The sequence below is a fragment of the Acartia tonsa genome, chromosome 5 (genome assembly GCF_053477335.1).
Source record: "Acartia tonsa isolate MP-2025a chromosome 5, ASM5347733v1, whole genome shotgun sequence".
NCBI classification, from domain to species: Eukaryota; Metazoa; Arthropoda; class Copepoda; order Calanoida; family Acartiidae; genus Acartia; species Acartia tonsa.
In genome coordinates, this window is record NC_137264.1 from 31,923,950 (window position 1) to 31,945,965 (window position 22,016).

At 31.6% G+C, this 22,016-nt stretch overlaps 1 protein-coding gene across 2 annotated transcripts in view; it reads left to right on the plus strand.

Moving 5' to 3' along the window:
* Window positions 1–19,592, plus strand: part of D2hgdh (D-2-hydroxyglutaric acid dehydrogenase) — a 34,521-nt gene extending 14,929 nt beyond the window's left edge. Inside the window, exons 7-22 of one of the 2 annotated variants that reach the window (XM_080161340.1) lie at window positions 4,343–4,412; window positions 6,597–6,663; window positions 9,187–9,244; window positions 10,074–10,172; window positions 10,404–10,455; window positions 10,827–10,863; window positions 11,449–11,525; window positions 12,302–12,355; window positions 13,826–13,879; window positions 14,827–14,908; window positions 15,583–15,692; window positions 16,818–16,903; window positions 17,796–17,848; window positions 18,206–18,234; window positions 18,786–18,859; window positions 19,461–19,592. In XM_080161340.1, the coding sequence (XP_080017466.1) occupies window positions 4,343–4,412; window positions 6,597–6,663; window positions 9,187–9,244; window positions 10,074–10,172; window positions 10,404–10,455; window positions 10,827–10,863; window positions 11,449–11,525; window positions 12,302–12,355; window positions 13,826–13,879; window positions 14,827–14,908; window positions 15,583–15,692; window positions 16,818–16,903; window positions 17,796–17,848; window positions 18,206–18,234; window positions 18,786–18,859; window positions 19,461–19,514 (1,056 nt within the window). In that variant the 3' untranslated portion in view covers window positions 19,515–19,592. Of the gene's footprint in view, window positions 1–4,342; window positions 4,413–6,596; window positions 6,664–9,186; window positions 9,245–10,073; window positions 10,173–10,403; window positions 10,456–10,826; window positions 10,864–11,448; window positions 11,526–12,301; window positions 12,356–13,825; window positions 13,880–14,826; window positions 14,909–15,582; window positions 15,693–16,817; window positions 16,904–16,944; window positions 17,034–17,795; window positions 17,849–18,205; window positions 18,235–18,785; window positions 18,860–19,460 lie in introns of both variants that reach the window. The other variant, XM_080161339.1, reaches the window with a different exon arrangement.
* Window positions 19,593–22,016: the final 2,424 nt, after the last annotated feature.

Here is a 22,016-nt window from a genome sequence, read left to right on the forward strand (position 1 = left end):
TGGGCAGGAGACTGACTGTCAGCATTTTTCTGAGGTTCAGGTTCAGGCTGCATTCTGCTGCTGGTGGTGAGTTTGGCAGCTGTCCGTAGCTGTTGGAGGTCAAGCTGAACATCACTGAAAAATTTCTTTAGGTCAGTTTTAGCTTCTTTATCCATTTCAAATGCTAAACGGAAAAGATCAGATTGATGGGCAAGAGCGTCAGGGACAATCTCATGGAGGGGGGGAGGTGGTTGGACCATGTTGTACAGATCAGAGCCATATGGATTTTGGACTCTATACCATTTGGTTTCCCCTTTTGGCTTAAATGAGACTCCCAAGCCCTGGATTTTGCAGGCATCTACTAATCCAGACTCATAGAGGTAAGTCATGGTCTGTCTGTTTAACCCAGACAAGTCATGGCTTGCCTTCAGTTTTAATGCTTTGTTGTAGGGGGTGGCACCGGGGGCAAGTCTTCTGTTGTTATAGCAGCCTTTGATATGGGCATCAATTACGCTTTTTTTATGAGTCATAAAAGCATAAAGAACTCTGATTGAAAAAAACCGATAAATGAATTGTGGGGGGCCTCGGTTTTTTGGTAGGGGGTGAGAGTATTCTACATTATAATCAAAGCTTTAAATTGATACAATAAAAAAAAACATTACTCTGTTCATTGGAAATATTTTTTTTCCAAAACAATTAATTTCATTGAAAAATCTAACATTTACAATAAAACAAATAATTCTGAAATCTAACCAATAAGAAGTCTCGTTTTATTTCAATTCCTAACAATTCAAAAAGAAAGTGTTTTCACAAAGTGACTTATTTCCAATGTAGTTAAATAATTTTTATTTAATAAAAATGAAAAGAATGAAAACCATACACATAAAAGATACATTCTTTTTGAAATTATTTTAAAAAATAAGTTTGAATAATCTTATTTTATAACGCATTTGTATATGTGACAAAAATAAATTTGTTGTATTGCATAAACATTTGTTGTCATTTAACCCTTTACAGCCATTTTTTAGTTTTTTTAAAATAAGTGAGAGAACACAAACATGTTAATGTTAATTCGTTGATATATTATAAAAAATAAACTTTTTAGTGAATTTTTATAGTAAAATCATAAGGCCTAATTTTACTCTATACCAGAATACAATATTTATGAAGCAAAACACTCTAAAAGCTACGAATTTTACCCAAATAAAAAAAAAAACCTTTTGCTTTGGTCAAAATGATCACGGCAACGGTAAAAATTAATATTCAAATCCCCCCAAAAAAGTTTATTGGGAATTTAATTCAAATTTAGGCTCTGCAGTCTGATTCTACTGGTGTCATAGTATATTTTTTATATAAGTTTTAAAAATAGGTTAAAAACAGTTTAAAAAATCTTTAGATTTATGACTGACAGACAATGTATGGGCTAGATTGCGCATATTTCATAGAAATCTTTACCGAAAATTATAGCTGTCCAACTTCATTATCAGCCGAGAAAATCACATTTCCCCCATATCATTACGGTATGACTGAACCTAATACATATAAAACATTATCTGCGAGTTCATATTCCTATTACTAATATTCTTTTCTCCGAACACTGATCTAATTTTTTATCTGTATATTTTCTAATGTCTGTTTACCTGTCCGTCTTAAATGGCTGCCTTTTAAGATATAAGGCTGATTTTTTTAAAGAACATTCCCTATATTAATGAGCATTCAGTATATACTTTAATTTTGCATTTAAGAGCTTTGCAACGTATGGAAGTTGTCATCCTTGTTAAAAGAAGATTTTCTTTAAAGAGGATTAAACAAATTAAATTCATATTTTGAAATTTATTAATTTAATGTTTTTCATCTGAAAAAAAAGATATTAAAATTCTCCTAATAATCGTTTTAAGCCTTAAAGGGACTGTGAACGTAAATTTTTCTTATCTTAATATCAAATCTTAACATTATCTCATTCATAATATCTCACAGATAGAGCAAAACGCGCTTTTGTTTGCTTGAAAACGGCTTTTTCCGACGATTTTTATAAGGTACAGGGAAAGGAAGGAATTTTCCGTGCATTAAATTGCTTTTTTCTCCCATTATAGCTAAAATTAAACTTTTTTACATAGTTCTTTTTTTTCCTAACGGTTAAGCTGACTTTTAACATAATCCTTGCTTTAAACCAATGTATAGTTACTTAGAAATTGATAAAATAAGCAATATTTTTTATTGAAAACCAAATACAATAACAAAGCTAGAAACAGGTTTTTTTTATTAGTATCCAATTAACTTAAGATGGCCCATCTCTCGCCCACCTTTAATTACAAATTTGTAAATAATAAAGACGCAATATTTCTTTATAAACAGTCTGATAAAAGTGTAACCTAATTATTGTAAGTGGGCTATTTATTGTCCAACACAATAAAAAAGGATATTATTATTTTAAATAACCTATGTAGACAGTGAGGTATTTTTTTGTCAATAATACGAATTTAAAATAGGTCTTTATTACCTAATTACTACGTTATAAAAAAACTAATTGGCAATTTTATTTCATAAAATAAATCCTTAACAGTAAGTAAATTGTTTCAACTATAGGTATATGAAAAGTTAAATATCCCTACAAACATTATAAGAAACAAAAACGTTCAGATTTTCCCTGTTTTTTTCCTTTTTCCCTCCAAAATACCATAAAATCAAGGCATTATTCCTGGATATTTTTGTTAATAGGACGTTTTTGGTTGAACAGTGTAGTGAAATGTGCTTAGAAAATGTTAAGATTTGATAATCAGATTAGAAATTTTACGTTCACACTCTCTTTAATATCTTTGTATAAAAGGACAAGATGTGTGTTCGTCTGTTTGTAACGAAAGATCTTTCGGTATGGGTCTTCTTTACATAGAACTTTTAAAAACTAACTTTTGGGAGATTACCCCAAGAAAAATTACTTCTAGAAAAAAGTACCCCTACGCCTAACATTTTATTTTATTCTTTTTTGACAAAAAATACGGCTTATGATAAGGGCAGAACCTGCAAAGATACCCAGAGATCTCAAAGATAAGACAATGGCCAATAAATTGATGTACACTAAGATATATAAGTTTTCCGGAATTTTAATGTTAGGGGGAGATTTGAAATCTGCATCAAATATTAAGGATTTTTTCTTGTATTCATTCGAATCCGGTAAATAGGAACCAGTTCTCATCCATACGAAAAAACTATGTCTAGCATCGTATTATATCCAGTTTTCTACGAATAAATAAATGTACAATCATAAGATTAAAGCCAGTTTTTTTAGCCGGTGCCTCCGGCACCTCGGGGCTAAAAAAACTAGTTTTAATCTTATAATTGTACATTCTATATCCGCGGAAAGCCGTTTATAATATGATACGAGAAATAACTATTATAAAATTCGTTTTTTGTATAATTCTTTATCTAAAAGCGGAAATGCATTTTAAGTTAATTAATTTTGACCAATAGGATAGGTGGATTTTAAACTACCTGCGCTCTAATTGGTTGAATGATGTACGCCATCCAATCAGAGCGCAGATTTTTTAAATCCACCAATCACAGATGCCAAAATTAATTAACTTAAATTGAATTTCCGCTTTTAGATAAAGAATTATAGAAAAAACGAATTTTGTAAAAAATCCTCAAAATTTGATGCAGATTTCAAATATCCCCCTAACTTTGAAATTCCGGAAAACTTATATATCTTAATGTACACCCCTATGTTAACACACAAATACACCTTCTGTAGATTACAATTAGTTGTTGAAACGTTTGGACTAAAAAAAAGTCTCCAAAGTTGTTAAGTTTCTGGTAGATACCGCAGGCTTTAGGCATGCACAATAAGCTATAAAAATTGGAAAGGATTTTAATGAATATAATAGATTTGAAATCTGCATAAAATTTTAAGGAATTATTATAAAATTCGTTTTTTGTATAATTCTCTATCTATAGGCGCAAATACAAATTAAGTTATATAATTTTGACATCTGTGATTAGTGGATTGAAAACTATCTGCGCCCTGATTGGAGAAGCTTAAGTGACGTACATCATTCAACCAATTAGAGCGCAGTTAGTTTCCAATCCACCTATCCTATTGGTCAAAATTTATAAACTTAAATTGGATTTGCGCTTTTAAATAATGAATTATATTAAAAACAAATTTTATAAAAAAAATCCTTAAAATTTTATGCAGATTTCAAATCTATTATATTCATTAAAATTCTTTCCAATTTTTATAGCTTAATGCACAAGAAGAAACTATTCCTAATTTTCAATATTTACCAAAAATAAGGGAAGGGTGCCGTGGGGGGGGGGGAGAAACCTGTTTGTCAAATATGCGACTAATCTACTTAAATTTTTTAAGTCTGGAGTTGTGTTGGAAGCTTTGGATACAGAATTAAGTCAATATGGTCTTATGGTTCCTATAGATTTAGGTAACTATTTTTCAAGTAGGGCTTTGGATACAGAATTAAGTCAACATGGTCTTATGGTTCCTATAGATTTAGGTAACTATTTCTCAAGTAGGGCTTTGGATACAGAATTAAGTCAACATGGTCTTATGGTTCCTATAGATTTAGGTAACTATTTCTCAAGTATGGCTTTGAAACCGATTGTTATCCGCGGGAATATAAATCTGGGCCACACTGTATCGTATTAATGACAATTTTCTGCGAATACTAAAATAAAACAGGGATAGCGTTGACATTGGGATATTTATTACACTAGTCCCTAAAGTTTTATAATATTAGTTGGCTCAACAACTTTGGGGGCTTTTATTGAATTTTGATTGGGCGGTTAATTAAAAGTTAAGTGTTATAATTATAGAAGTTGTCTATAATACGATGCGATAAATAACTATGCAAAAGTTTTCTAGACAGTATAGAATGTGCGAAAATTAAAGTACAAACAAAATAGGATTTAGTAACTAAACTAACGCTACAGTACTCTAAATAAAACGCAATATAAAATGAATTTTTTTTAATGATTTTGACTATAAAGAAGAGTGTTTTTATTGTATAAACGTTATCAGTTACTGGTATGCTAAGTTTCTGCCAAAAATAAGATTATAATTTTCTTTCTAGGCGACGTATTTTAATAATGAAAATTCTATTATTAGCAAGGAAAAACTTTCAAAAGTTTCATAGTACTAAAAATGAGATTTTGAAATGTCTATAACTTTTTTGTTTTTGATGCTGGAGGCTTCAAATTTTGGGTATTGGTTCTACTCGTGGCAGTCTTTCAGCAGTTGAAGCAGTTTTTTTCTTGCATGGTTCCTTTAAGCATTAAAATGATAACTTACCCTAATTTTTTCCTCAAAATCGATTGCTATGCTATGTATAGTTTAGGAGATACGTGTAAAAATTGCCCAACTGTCTTAAAACTTACTTATTAACTAATCAAAATTCTATAATGCATAAATTAACGAAAAAAGCTATCCATCTCTGCCGGTCAGATGTACGGACGGACCAATCCTAATTATATGCAAATTTTATACCTAAATGGTTTTATTTATTTAATATCCTATTATATAAAGTACTAAGCTTTTTTTGTTTGTAGCGAAGGATCTCGCTAGCCACTGAATTGATATGGTTCTCCTTAGCCTTAGCATGGTTTTAGGCTATTTTGTTTTTACAAATAAGTCTAATTATGGTTTTAAGCTATTTTTACCCATCCATTTCCCTTCGAATGAAATGCCCCTAGATGCTAGGGGCGCAGCCGCTAGTTTACTAAAAAGCTCAACGGTTAGCAAGATCCTGAACAGACAAAAAACTCTTACTACTTTATATAAATAAACGCCAATTATTATTTGCTAAATCAAATTCCGGAAAACTGAAAAAGAAAAAAAGGTTGTGTGAATATTTTAAACAATATTTATGAGAACGTTCCCAATTAAATTTCCAACATTTTATTATTTTTCTACAGCCAGCGAACGTTGAGTTATATTCCCTTTTTCAATTATATTCAACGTCCTAATTTAACTGAACGGCTGGATATCGATCAGAAGTAACATATTAGGCTCAAATTTCAACTTCCTGTGCGATGCGTTAAATTAACCCTTTTCTTTTTGAATTTTACGGATTTTCTCAAGACAATTCTGGGGTACGTCGGGGAATATTAATATTGAATAAATATATATTCAAGTAGCGATGTCTCTGATTTAGTTTATCATTTTTAACATTAAACCTTCTCTTTAATTAAAAATGTGTGTCCGTCTTTCTGGACACTAGAACCAATATGAGGGACACGTAAATTTCTTGGTTGCTGAATTTATTTGTAACGTGGTGACATATTTTCTAGTAGCGAAGCTAATCTATAATTCACTTTGTCTGTCTGTCATTCAGTCAATCTGTAACGCTATAAGGGGAATTGTGGTTTTCTTGGCTGCTATTGAAGATAGACATCTGATATTTTCAGTAAAGTTTCCTGTGATATATGCATGTCTAATCTAATTGTTTTATATCGGTCATGCTTTAAAGACACTAACCTTTTTTTAATGGTTTTGTGATTTTCTTTGAGCTTTTTGTTCTTTTCTTTGTTATGACAACTGGACGTCTGTCTAGTTCATGATTTTATGTGCTTCGTAATTTATGGTTGTTGTTATCCTTGTTTGTGTTTAGGTGCTAAAGGTTCCTGTCATATAGGAGGAAATGTTGCAACAAATGCTGGTGGTCTCAGATTGTTAAGGTAATTCAGCCTTCTTCTTTCTCTCGGAGACACGGAAAGTGTAATGTGCGACTTCATAAAAATACGTCTAAAAAGGAAGGATGAGAGGGGAAAGGAGAAAGGAATTCCCTTAAAAAAATAGTTGGATTTAGACGTACTTTATGGCGTTACACATGACAATATCCTTATCACAAAGGACCCTGTTGAGCAGCACTGATCCCACCCACTCAATCCCCACAGAGTTTGAGCTCCCCTTGAGCTTTGAGTGAAAGCACCTAAACGAAGTTCAGTTTAAATGCCATTTTTAACTTGAATAAAAAGTTGGTCAAAAATATTTTCTTTCCATTCATTGTTATTGATCTTCCGTAAATTTGGAATATATTTCATTATTTTGCAGATATTAATATTTCCAAGAATAATAGACAATAGAAGAACCTCTGAAGGAAAAAATTTATTTCAATTAAATATTAATTTTATACAGCATGACCCTCGAAAAAGTATTTTTAAGCATCTGCAGCCTATATTTCTCAATAAAATATTAAAAGATTCATATGTACTTGTTCTCTATAATTTTCTACATCAAAGGATATCAAAATATTTTTTTTTACATCAATTAACAGCCGAGATTTTTAAAGCCAAAGTTTTGAAAAAGTGCTTGAGAAACTGGATATTGCTAAATATTTCTTAGTTTTTTATTAGTATATTACTTTTTATCAACCAGTTAAAAAACAAATAAGAAAGAAGAGCAAGTTTACAATTGATACATTTTTTAATGCATAAAAAAAGTTAGTTTTACATATAAAAATTACTTTTCAAAATTTCATCATATGCATTTTTCTCATAACCATTTACCCTCAAATCTTATAATATCTCCTCTTTATTAATATGACCAATAAACCCCTCCCCAATTAATGCTTACGACCGGAAAGATTAGTGCTTAAATTCCCGCCCACTCATACAAATTACTTAAACACACATAAAAATCATTTAAATTGTTAAATGTTTAATAAAAGTTTGTAGCTGTAACTTTTTTGTTTTTTAACTTATTTTGATAAAATAAAAAGTGTTTGATTTCTGTTTATGTAAACTTTCAATTTGCTACTATTTTTTATAGGATTTCTTTCTGTAAGGGTGTTTTTGCAATTTACACTAATCTAAAAATGCCTTTTAGAGCAAGTGAAAAAAGTGCTTTCAGCATGAAATAAATTTCTTGGAAACATCTTTACATAAGTTTTATAAAAAGTATTGAAATTATGAGGAAAACACGTCATTTCACTTTTAAAAAAAAATTTTCTTGAAAAGTTACTTTTTCCTCAGCCACTTTTTCAAAACTTTGGCTCTAAAAATCTCAGCTGTTAATTGATGTAAAAAAAAATATTTTTATATCTACTTATGTGGAAATCTACAGAGAACAAGGACATATACATTTTTTGATAATTCATTGAGAAATATGGGCTGCAGATGCTTAAAAATACTTTTTCGAGGGTCATGCTGTAGAAATCACATAGTTAAGTAGCGTGAGCGAACAACGTGAAGCCTGAGCATTTTATTGTTAGTATGTGAGTGTGGCCTGGGTACAGTCAGTGGCGTTCATAAAAGGCGGTTCATCTTGCCCCCCCCCCCCACCCCTAAAAATAAGGAGGATATTCTGTTTAACACCCCCAATCAATGAATTTTTCACCCTAAAACTTGCACCCCCGTGATGATGTCTGTTTTTACCCCTCTAAAGCTCACACCTTTTATACACCCCTCTTGTTTTTGGTTCGGGTGTGATAAATATTTATTTTCTATTCTATTAGACAAAAACTTATTTGTTATCTTACTGATAATTCTTTAAGAATCTACCTGCTTTATGATACTATTGATAAGCAACAATTTGTGTGTTTTTATTTGTGTCCTGTAATAGCAAATCGTCGTAAGTAGAGTGTAAATGCTAACCTACACAAGGTATTAATAAAGTTTTTGTGTTTTTTAGCCGCCAATAGGAGAAGACCAAATGCAGCTTATACCAACAACGAAATTAAATCTTTAAAAAATCACGAAACCCAAATGTCTTTCAGCTGTCGTTGGGGGGCAACAAATAGTAAGTTTGAAGACCTCTTCATCTGTCTACCAAATATATTATTTTAGAATTAAATCGCTTGTTCGTTTCACCGTATTCCTGGGCCAAAATTGCTTCAAGTCGCTGGCGTAAGGACGCAAATATTCCAAACATTATGTCATGGGAATCAAAAAGAATTACGGTTTATTGTTATTTTGCAATAAAATTGTGTATATGGTATCCTTGTTCTTGTCCAAAAAGAATTTATAGTACGCTATTATAAACCATTACATTCCTCATTACAAGACCACTGGCACCTTAAAAAATGTCCCAAGACTTTTGTTTAGCTTAATATAAATATCGATTTTTTTACCTCCCCCTTATTGGGATCAAAATTTTATTGCATCAGAACTAGTTTATGGTGCTCCCAGAAAAGGTCTTGAGGAGTAGAATCAGGAACTAAAGTCTGTTACAAAATATTAATTTAATTTAATGTTTTCCAGATATGGTAGTCTACATGGTTCTGTTCTTGGCATTGAAGCTGTTATGGCAGACGGGCAGGTACACTATATTGGCTATATAACTAGTTGTCCCCTCTCCATGTCCCTTTGCCGGCTTTCAATTGGGTCTTTGAAAATCAACGAATAACGTTGGGAATATTACCATAGCCGAGTCGCTACAAAAGAGCAGAAAGCAATATGCTAGCAGGATCCAGGACCAGGTATTTGTCTGGTTATACAGCTACACTATAAATTTATTGGTACTGTAATGGATATACAATATACCTGTACTGGATATTATAACAGGGGAAAAATTGTCGTCAATTTAGGTTACTATTTCCCCTGCAATTTATTGGTCAGTGCGTTCATCCAGCAGGAGGGGAGTGGATTGGGTAAAGGTAGGGGAATGGAGGGAATCGTTATTTTAGCCCGCTACATGTTTAACTTTATTAGAGTATATGATATTCTGGTGTAAGATCCAAGTAATTATAATTCCTTTGGTACTTTTAAAATTGGGTGCTGCAATTTCTAGAACTAGAAAATGTAAGGGAGGCAGAGGCCATTTGAAAGTAAATTATACTGGTACCCAAACTTTTATTAATCACACTATCTTATCCGTTATTAAACTATTATATATTGATAGCAAAAAAATCTTGTTCATGTTTACTACAGATAAAAGGTTGAGTAGTTGTAAAGCTTTAAACAGAAATTTGATTTAATCTAAAAGCTTGTAAAGGCTCATTAATTTAAATAGATTCTTATAGACTGTGTAGATCCTGTAGAATACGTTAAAGACAGTATTTTTAATTGATGGACAACTATGAGACTGTTAGCTTAAAGTTATAGAGTAGCTTCGTTGCGTGATAGCTAACATATTTTTATCTTTTTAGGTTTTAGATTGTTTGAACACCCTAAAGAAGGATAACACTGGCTATGATTTAAAACAACTTTTTATTGGCTCTGAAGGAACACTGGGTGTTATCACAAAGGTACCTTTAAATACCTCTTTGGGTCGGGATTCACCTAAGATTTCAAGTGATTATTTAGAAAATCCAAAGAACCATCCGCTTTTAATGGGATGCGCAAATTTAACGCCCATATTGGGTTTAACATAAAAAAGACAACATCTTAAAATAAAATGAAAACAAAATTCTTATGTGTAAATTGAAATATAAGATTAAAGACATTGTATGTATTTATTTTGAATGAATGTTGTTAAGGTTGCTTTGGCCCTTCCTCCCAGACCAAAATCAATCAACCTGGCATATTTAAGTAAGTTAAACTTTAGTAAAGCATTTAATACAGAGAAAATTTAAAATATTAAAACTATTTATTTAAAATAAGGATAATTTATCAAGTATGGAAGCTCATATTTTTTAGCTTCTCTCTAATTCGCTTTGTAAGTCCGCCCGTCAAACCGTAACGCTATGGGGGAACAGTATTTTCGCAGGTGTGAAAATTTACTTGGCATATGGTTTACTTGGTCGGTCGGTATTTTTGTGATGGTCAATTGCTTGGTTCCAATGAACCCCTGAACATCAATTCATTCCATTCATGATCAAATTTTGACTACGCAACATTTGGATTTTGTCATTCTTGTTTTATTATTATTTTAAATACATATATTTTATTACCTGATTTAGGTTTGAAAAGCTTTGCGGATGTAGCCACAGTATTTAGGTAAGTCAACAAAGGAGGGTGGCTTTGCCCCTTGCCCCTTGGAGGGGGTGGGGGGGGGGCAGGGGAGGTGAGGAAAACGGCATAAAACCACCCAAAGACATTAATAAGGATTACCTTGAAATTAAAGTCCATTCGGACCAGCATTTTCCGAGATAAAATACCTTACTACTTTATATAACATGGAGTGATCAACACAGTTTAATTAAACATGTTATTTTTATTTGATAAGTCCAATACACAGTGTTTCATGTCAAGAACAATCTTCAGTTGGATAAATAAAAATACATGATGCTTTAATGAGCATAAATTCTAATTGAAAAAAAGTTTATATAACAGCACAAATGGCTATGCCCCTAGCATAGAGGGTTTGTATTCAAAGATTTAAAGAATAGCTTAAACCATTTCAACAATTGAATCTAAAAATAAAATAGCCTTAAACCGTCCTGGGACATATCATATGTAAACCTTTCCCGAAAAGAAAAACTCGATAGGTTTAGAAGTTATTGAAATCTAAAGGTTCAGACAAAAAAAACTTTACTACTTATACATATAATAGGATAATTATAATAAATTAATTATGTTCAGGCGTAGTAGGGCAGATTTGGGAGAAATATTATCATCTTGTGAATTTATTGACAAAGAATGTATGAAATGTGTTACAGGTTAACTTTTTTGCAATAGTAAGAATAGTTATTCGTCGCAAGACGTAAAAACCTGTTTTTTATCGTATATGTTAGTACATTTTAATATTCGTAGAAAAATGGATATAGTACAATGCTATACATAATATTTTAGTACGGCCGAGAACCGGTTCTAATCCAGCGGGTTATAGAATGACTATGCTTCACCTAACTATTACAAAAGTAGTCATTCCAAGTTTGAAATTGTATGAACAGTTCTAACATGTCTATATTGATAAGAGTTCCATGACCAACCCTATAAATTGAAAATCTTCGCTTGTTAAAATCAAATCTGTTTTTGAAAAAGGAAATTTACGATTACATCCACCCTAAGTCTCTACAACCTACACTATGAAAAGAAAAAAAGTATAAAGGGGGTCATTTATTTCGCGTATTTTCCGTAAAGTTGTGTGTGCGCGTTTAGTCAAATACACTTATTAAGTCTAGCTGTGTTTAATTATTACCAAATGTATATATATGAATTGGTCATAATTTTGACGTAATAGGCGCATTTGACTAAACGCTAACACACAACTTTACGGAAAATACACGAAAAAATGACCCCCTTTCTTGATGCATTTTATCCCTGGAAGGGTTATTGTCATTGGCAGTTTAATTTACCTACATCGCTGTCTAATCTATTTTTTATTTACTGGCTACTATGATAGAATTTGACATAATAATTGTGGATACATTAATTTATCTTTAATTGTCCTATCTCTGTATCCATGAATTTCTACGCATTACTCTGTTTTCAGAAAACCTGAATCTAAGTAATCCTTTGGGACAAAGTGAATTCTACATGCTTATAGGTAACTTTAATAAAAGAATATACAAATACTAACGGCTACGCCCCTAGAGGGCTCTAGGAATGCGTGGGGGAGAGTCGACCCTTCTCTTTTCATTTTAGGTTTTAAAAAAATTAAGAAACCTATTTTCAGCTGTCGTTTGGGGGTAACAAATAGTAAAATTGACGACCTTTCCATATTAGTTTTGATTTATTTCGCTTGTTGGTTATACCTTATACCTGGCATTAGGGGAATGGAGTTAATCTCCTTTTTCATCTAGTTAAAGAACACAAAATTAAAGGAGAGGAAAGATTAAATTTACATATAGTAACTTGTCTTTTTATCCCTGAAAATAATTTATCTCAATAGAGGTAGTTTTGATTTCTTTTTATGTAGCTTTTTGTGTAGGTACATTTTAACTAGTAGGTGAGTGGACAATGGCGCATGAATTAATCTACATCCCTTGTTCCTCCATTTTAAAAGGGTGTTTGGGGTGATTATTACATGATAATTTATTAGATCCTTATATAAAAGTAACAGGATGTCTACCTTGTTTATACAGATACAGAAGAATCTCGTTGGACTAATATGATTCTTCTTTACAGTGAAGCTTCGTTTAGGGTACCCCCTCCCACCTCCCATGAGAAATCGTCTCTGAAAACTAATTCAAAAAAGGAAATTGGGGTCGACCTAGCTCCTAGAGGCCTCAAGGGGCGTAGCCACAAGTATCATCAATGCAGTTTATAAGAAAATATTATGATTCTTTAAAGCATTCCTAGTTGTGATCTTTTAGTTTTCTTAATTTAATTAGAATTGATAATTGCTTTAGCTAAATTGTTAAATTTATTGTACATTTATCATACCAGAAATATAAATTTTAAATTTACTACCCATTGTTTTAAGTCATAAGCTGTGATTTTCCCTGAAATTTTGCTTTGATAAAAAAGTACTAGTAAGATTGAAAAATGTTAATTTTGAAGAAAAACAAATTATGTTCTAAAATATCACAATTTTGTTGTTGTGGATATTTCTCGGAAAACATTATCAGTAGCTGCGTAGCAAAGCTACTTTTTAGTTCAAGATACCTCTCCGTCAGTCAGTCGGTCACTTTTCCCCCATATTGTTATTCACTGACGGACAGACAAAGTGATTCATAGCGTAGCATCGCTACTAATATGTTCATTTCTGTGCTTTTTTGTTTCGCTACTCATCTTGCTGCTCTAGTTAGGGACATACTTGTCCATGTAAATATATTAGTTTAAGCAGGAAATGGTGTACTATTATAAAATCTTTGATATTCTATATAAACAATATCCTCTTATCCAAAAAGAACAATTTATGAAAAATAAATAATCTAAGTACATTAGACTTAAAGAAAGCATTTGATTGTAGTACAATTTCAAAATAGTATGAAAATCATGGACTATCTTTCTTAATTTATCAATTCTAATATGATTGACAAGAAAAAAAAGATATTGAGTTTTTTTCATTTAGAAACAAGTGGAAGTAATCCCACACATGATGAAGAAAAACTTAATAACTTTCTAGGTAATTTTTTTTTTTAAATCATAACAACGTCCATTAAAAGCAAAGATTACAAATTTAAAATTATTTGCTATACTATTGAAAACAGGACATATGTAAAAGATTATTGGTAGTTGGACAATTCTACTTTTGTGAGGCTATAATGTTTATATGTCATAACATAAAGGACGATTTCCTGGACAAAGTGAGTCAAAGAGAAACTGTTAATAGTCAATGCTATTTATCTAATTCAAATACTACTTATGTTTAATAGCAGCCAAAATCATAATTCACTTAAAATCATTGAATTAAGGGGGGGGGGGAGTTCTGACACATTTGCGTTAACCTGGTTTTAAGATTTTTTTAATAGGACTTCAGGTTTCGGAGCTCCAGGCCTCCAGGTGGTCTCTGGACAGAGTAAAATGAAAAAATTTTTTTTTTAGAGTTAGAGGTCATTTTATAAAACAAAATATGCATCTTTTTGAATAATTCACTTAAAATCATTGAATTAAGGGGGGGGGGGAGTTCTGACACATTTGCGTTAACCTGGTTTTAAGATTTTTTGAATAGGACTTCAGGTTTCGGAGCTCCAGGCCTCCAGGTGGTCTCTGGACAGAGTAAAATGAAAAAAAATTTTTTTTTAGAGTTTTTGAATGTTATTCACATATTTGAAGAAAATACATGCGTATTTTGTTTCATAAGTTGACCTCTAACTCTTAAAAAAAAATTTTTTCATTTTTACCTGTACAGAGACCACCTGGAGGCCTGGAGCTCCGGAACCTGAAGGCCTATCCAATAAATCTTAAAACTTGGGAAAATTCATCATATAAGAATGATTTTATCTTTAATAACCTATCCTCTCAATCCAAAGATAAAGCCTATATACCAGGTTTACGCAAATGTGTCAGAACTTCACCCCCCCCCCCCCCATGATTTATCTTACTAAAATACAACAAATATTTTTATTTAAGAAAACATGTTAGCTGAGGAAATAGTTAGTGATGGCACAGTTGCCACAGCTCCTTCTAAACAAAAAGAAATCTGGCAACTCAGGTATAAATAGTATTAATAGTAAGGGATGGCATGGTTGCCACAGCTCCTTCTAAACAAAAACAAATGTGGCAACCAGGGGCGCCCAAGCTTTTTTTGGGGGGGAGGGTAAACTTTTTTTGAGGGGGGGGGGGGAATTCGATTTTTGCCACAGCTCCTTATAAACAAAAAGAAACCTGGCAACTCAGGTATAAATAGTTTTAATAGTAAGAGATGGCATGGTTGCCACTGCTCCTTCTGAACAAAAAAAAAATGGCAACCCAAAAATAACGTGTTTAATTAAATAATAAGCTTTTTTTTCCTTTATGGATTTGAATTTTGTGTTATGTATCTTTTTGCTTTCTTCCTTACAGTGCATTTTTCAGAATATAATCTACCCCCCTCCCTTATTTGAACATAAATTGAAAATCGGGGGGAGTAAGTTTTTCATAAGATCCGGTAAAATTATGTTAGATACTGGTTAGTCTTGCAGGGTTATGACAACCGCAGGTATAGGCTCCAAAGGGTTAGTAGCACCACAGGAGTTGGGCATAGAAAAAAATAACCTCCCACCCCTTCCCCTTTATTAGAATTAAAAGAATAGGGGGGGGGGGGGGGGGGTGCTCGAAAGGCTCTTTAAATTAAATAACCCCTGCGTCTTTTCTGGATTAGAAGACTTAGCAAAATGTTTTATTTAGGGAAAGAATAGCAGAATCCTTATTAGTGGATGGATATTGTTACAAATATGATATTTCTCTTCCACTCTCTGTATTCTATCAAGCTGTTCTAGATATGAGACAAAGATTAGGTCAGTATTTAGTTACCCAACTCTAATATAACTCAGGGATATTAAGGGATAAGGCAATGAACAATAAATTGATGTACATCCTCAATAATATTTTAACAAAAAGTTTGGAACTAAAATTCAATGGAAATACCCGAAGGTTTGAAGCCAACAAATAATGTGGTTATAAAACTTTGGTTACCAGTATAGTTAACATTTCAATGTCCCCCGCCGCCGTCTGGTTTGGAAACTTTGGGGACTTTTTTTACATTTTGATTGGTTGGTTCAAACTTTTTACTTTATCAATATACAGTAATTTTGTTTATTATCAAAAGGTATGATGTACATCAATTTAATGTCGATTGTCCGACACTACCATATCCTGTAATATAAAGTAGATAGGCATTTTGTCTTGAAGTTAAAAATCGCAGAAATTGCTTTCCGAATTATAATGATTTATAATATTATTAAGAGGAGGTTGAAATCTATTTTATTGGCCTCCCCTGAAGACTAGGGGCGTAGCAAATAGTGATTGTATTTTTAAATAATTTTGACATTTTGAATATATAAGTGCAACATTATTTATTATCAGGGTTAAGACAATGGCCGATAAATTGATGTCCTCCCCAATGATGATACAAAAAATTACCTAATCAAAATTCAATAAAGTCCTCAAAGTTGTTAAGCTAACGAACTAGAAAACTTTGGGAACTAGTGTGCTAGACATCCCAATGTCCCCTCCCTCGCTGATTTAAGATAATTTTTACACTAACTTTTATGTTCAAATGTACTGTATTTTAATTTGCTGATTACGTAAGGGAAGCCAATTACATGAAAGATGATTTATAAGGATTTTTTTTATACCTGTCCTGTCATTAAAAGTTTGTTAGTCTATTTTTTTGCAGAAAAAATTTGCTATGGTAAATAGAGATTAGGGACTTCTCTCTCCCCCCCTAGACACCCTAGAAACAACCAATTCTTAGATTGCACGACTTTGTCTGGAAATCCTATAACTGTACATGGTAATGAATTGCTACTGTTTTATTGCACCCCCGCCCCCCACTCCCTCTAATTAGCAGCTTCAAAATCTTAAAACTTTTGTCTTAAAAATGACCTCGAAATTGAATGGCATGTCCAAATATATTTTAGGCGGTAAAGCTACTCGGTGTGTTGGTTACGGCCACATTGGGGATGGAAACTTACATTTGAATGTGACAACTCCGAGGTATTCACAGGTAATACAGACAGGTATTGTCTATCAATGTCGTCTTTGTAGGGGACAGAGTCGTCACGCGCTGCGGCGGGTTCGGACATTTAGGGGACGGAAATTTACATTTGAACATTACAACGCCCAACTATGATCAGGTGGGTTTTTAGTCCATTTTTAAAAAAAATTAGTCACAACTTTTAAAAAACGAAGCTTTTCTATAAAGAGGGTCGGTCCGTCAGTCCGTAACGGTTACGTCTTTTCGTTAATTTAGACATGTCAGAATTGTCCTATAGTTTTATAACTTTGCATGGTGATTCCTATAGTAGCTAGGTACGATTTAGAAAGCATAGCAACTATATAATCGATACCAGAATGTCTGTACGTCGAATTAAAAAAAAGTTGTATGTAAGCAGTTTTTCAACAATTTTAATTAAAATTTTGTTTCCACTTTTATACATTTATATTCTGATTATTAAGTTCTGACACTCTAATGTTAATGTTCGTTTGTCATACTATTTAAGAGCTTCGATATTATGGATGTTGTCATCCTTGTTTTTGTTAAAATCCTTAGAAACCGAACAACCTTATCTTCATTTGTTTTTTCATTTTCTTCATTAAATCCTAATTGTTGTTATTTTGACTTTATCAAAGAGTTTGATCATTATGTTAGAAAAACTATTTTTTTATGTTTCAGTGCCTAGCAAGCAATGAATCCCCCTCCCCCTTATGTTTTAATATATCGAGAATAAGGTTTTTTTTCTAAGCCTAACCTTTGCAGGGCTAAAAAATATAACATGACTTAACCTTGTCTAGTGTAGTAAAAAACCCGAGAAACTCCACAGATCCACACATACAACCTTTTTTTCAATGTATTTTAAGAATAATGGGACGGGTTAACATTTTGTCAAACTATTTAGGAGGTAATGGATTTGATAGAACCTTTCCTCTATGAGTGGACAAGTAAATACAGGTCTAGCTATTTATCTATCGTATTATAGACAGCTTTCCGCGGATAGCAAAATTAAATATTATACGATTAATTCCAGCGTAGTTGTCCCATTTTACCTGGTAATTATTTCAATCATAATATTGTGGAAAATTTTTTTAATTACCAAACATGGTTTTTCAGTATGGTTAAGAACCGTTTCTTAACCACCGGATATTTAACGGTTTGAAGTCTTACTGGAATGAATATTCTATTAACGCTGGACAGAATTGCGTCATTATAGAGTAGCTTCGCTACAAAAATTCTTTTATCACAATATACGTAAGTTCTACAATGCAAGATCCTTTTTTTCCATTGATTTATTTTTTGTTTTGTTTTTAGAGGGAGTATTTCAGCTGAACATGGTTTAGGTAAGTATGATTTATTATATATTTTATTTTTTGAAAATATTTTTAAATCTATATATTTATCGTTATCAATAAATCTGGACATCCTTGCAAAGCTATATACAAGGACATCCAAGTTTTTTCTTTTCTTTGGGGGTTGATAAAAAAAAAGGGATTTTAAAGGTTGGGGGGAGGGGGGGGAGTAATCTAATGTACTTTGGCTTTGCCCGTAGGGTATATTTTTTTTTGGGGGGGGGGGAGGAGGTCATAAGCCTAAAAACTTGCTAGAAAATTGCTTAAAACCTCCGCAGGATAAGTAGCTATATTCTCTGGAGAGTTCAGCCAAATCGGTTCAGTGGTCACCGAGATCTTAAGCTTCAGACAGACAGACTTGCATCGTTCTGCTTTTAATTATGGAGGATAGCTTTGCAAATATTGTCAAAATTTATTTTCAAACCTTTGTAAAATAATTAATGTTAATGACAACAAACATAAAGTAAAGAAATGACATCTTTTATTAAAAACATGCCTTAGCTTCCCAATTACATAAAATTTTATTATCTTATATGTTTTAGGATTTAAAAAGCGAAATTTTATTGGATTTTCAAAATCTGCACCAGCAGTTATGCTTATGAAGAAAATAAAGCAGGTAGTTAATTTGTAGCATCGAGTTCAATAGACATAATACATCTAAATGGTCCACCTGATATTAAAATTCGTCAGACTTAAAAAGGGATTCCATCAGACACCTTTGTTTGTGTTGCATTAAAGTTATACAGGCGACGAAATTTTTCTATGGAATTCAACTATTCATAGAGTACTTCATACTATACCAGGAAATGTGTTTTTACAAGATTTAATTTACCTAAGAAAATCTTTAGTTTACGAAATGCGACTATATATAGCTGACTCATTATGCGAATGAAATGAGAAAAAAAATATGCTCTTTCTTACCAAAATCTGCACACAATTTTAACCAATACCATGGCTGGTATGTCTCTAGTATGTCTCTAGATTATCTACTCTGTTACATGTATCTCTCACTGTTAGCAAATTTTAAATGTATTAATGTCTGCAGGGATCTTAGGGGATTAGACAATTAATAATAAAGATTTACTTTCCTAATGATGATAAACAAAACTAATCCTGTGGATTAAAATTATCGGTGGAAAAGTTTTAACACAATTAGTAATTTTAAAAATTTATTGCAAGCTTCCGACTATTATACCTAATCGCAATTATTTTCTTAGGAGATGGATCCGCATGGAATATTGAACCCTTACAAAGTGTTACCTGACTTCTAAATAATTTAGTTTTCCATTTCAAATAATGTTTTAATTATTTATTTTATAATAAAGTTTATTTTTTTATAGATAAAAAAACATTAGTTTTTTTTTATTATTCTAGGGGGCACTTGAAGAGGTGGGAGTTGAATTCGATAACCCGATTTTTTAATTTAAAAATCATTTTTGGGGTGGATTTTTTTGTTGCTGTTGTTTTTTAATTGCCAAAAATATCAGCAGGGCGGCGTTTTTATTATCTTTTTTTATTTTTGTCTATTTCTCAGGGAATGGTTGTGGTACACTCCCCTAAAATAGCTATAAACCTTACCAGAACCTATGAGAAGCTACACATTAAAGGAGAATAATATTGGATAAGTGCAGTGGTTAGAAAGATCCATTAGTACAAACAAACATCTTGTTACTTTATTATAAGGACATAAGTAACAGAACGGCTTTCTGTAATATACCTAAATATCTCTTACCACTAAACCGATATGGTTCTTAATTACAATGAAGCTTCTCACTGGTCCTAGAAAGGTTTATATCTATTTTGGATGAGGATTATACCAACCTTATAAAAATGCCTATAGAACCCCCCACCCACCCCCATCTCCGAAAAAATGTAAATATAAACCGAAAATATACACCAACTATTTATCAATATTTTTAAAAATTGCAAATAATCTATCAAAAAAATAAAACCTTTGGTCTTGTATTAGGACAAACGAACCTCAACACTTGAAGGGTGTCATAACCTTAAACTGTTTTTAACCTATTTTTGAATGGGGGGTCAAAAATATACTAGGACACCTATAGAATCAGACTGCAGAGCCCAAATTTGAATTAAGTCCCCAATAAACTTTTTTTGGGGGATTTAAAAATTAATTTTTAGTGTTGCTGTAATCATTTTGACCGAAGCAAAAGCTCTTTTTTTATTCAGCTAATATTGTGGCTTACAGAACATTTTTATATAATTCACTTTATATTGATACAATAAAAAAAAACATTACTCTGTTCATTGGAAATATTTTTTTTTTCCAAAACAATTAATTTCATTGAAAAATCTAACATTTACAATAAAACAAATAATTCTAAAATCTAACCAATAAGAAGTCTTGTTTTATTTCAATTCCTAACAATTCAAAAAAAGAGTGTTTTCACAAAGTGACTTATTTCCAATGTAGTTAAATAGTTTTTATTTAATTAAAATGAAAAGAATGAAAACCATACACATAAAAGATACATTCTTTTTAAAATTATTTAAAAAAATAAGTTTGAATAATCTTATTTTATAACGCATTTGTAGATGAACTGAAATTAGTTTCCGAATGTGAACACATTTTCCTAGGTGTTTCCCAATCCTATCTCAATATTTGCTACTAGCTAAAAAACCTTCAAACTTCAACAAAAAAATCAAAATTTGAATGTATTAACGATTCATACATTATACATTCAAAGTTTTAATTTTTCAAATTTTGATTTTTTTTTTGGAAGTTTTAAGGGTTTTTTTAGCTAGTAGCAAATATTGAGATAGGATTGGGAAACACCTAGGAAAATGTGTTCACATTCGGAAACTAATTTCAGTTCACCCATTTGTATATGTGACAAAAATAAATTTGTTGTATTGCATAAACATGTGTTGTCATTTAACCCTTTACAGCCATTTTTTATGTTTTTAAAATAAGTGAGAGAACACAAACATGTTAATGTTAATTCGTTGATATATTATAAAGAATTAACTTTTTAGTGAATTTTTATAGTAAAATCATAAGGCCTAATTTTACTCTATACCAGAATACAATATTTATGAAGCAAAACACTCTAATAGCTACGAATTTTACCCAAATAAAAAAAAACCTTTTGCTTCGGTCAAAATGATCACGGCAACAGTAAAAATTAATATTTAAATCCCCCCAAAAAAGTTTATTGGGGATTTAATTCAAATTTAGGCTCTGCAGTCTGATTCTACTGGTGTCATAGTATATTTTTTATATACGTTTTAGAAATAGGTTAAAAACAGTTTAATTTGTAGAATAGGTATATATTATTTAATTACAAACTTTTTGTTAAATTCTGGATATTGTTTAAGGACATAAATACATTTTTAGGGCGGTATTATAAAGATGCTTCGCTTATAATATTATACACTAGGAATCATTATTCTAAAAATTAGATAATAATCTCAACAAAATCAAATAGTTTTATTAATCAAAATGTTTTAAATGAAACTACAGACTTTCTGCTAGAGAATATAGATTTGCACGATTTCTAAATCGTACATAACTGTTTCAAATTGATCGGATAATTTCAATATCCCTAAATTAACAATAAGCTACAACATACAGATCCTTTTAAAAGATAAGCTTCGCTTTAAGAAAATATTAATTATACTAGACTTCTGAGAATCTGGTTGACTCAATGTAGGGATCTATAGGGATAAGACAATGGCCAATAAATTGATGTATGCTATATCCCCAAAATATTACCCCTTCTGTAGAATACACGTTTGGGTACTAATCTTAA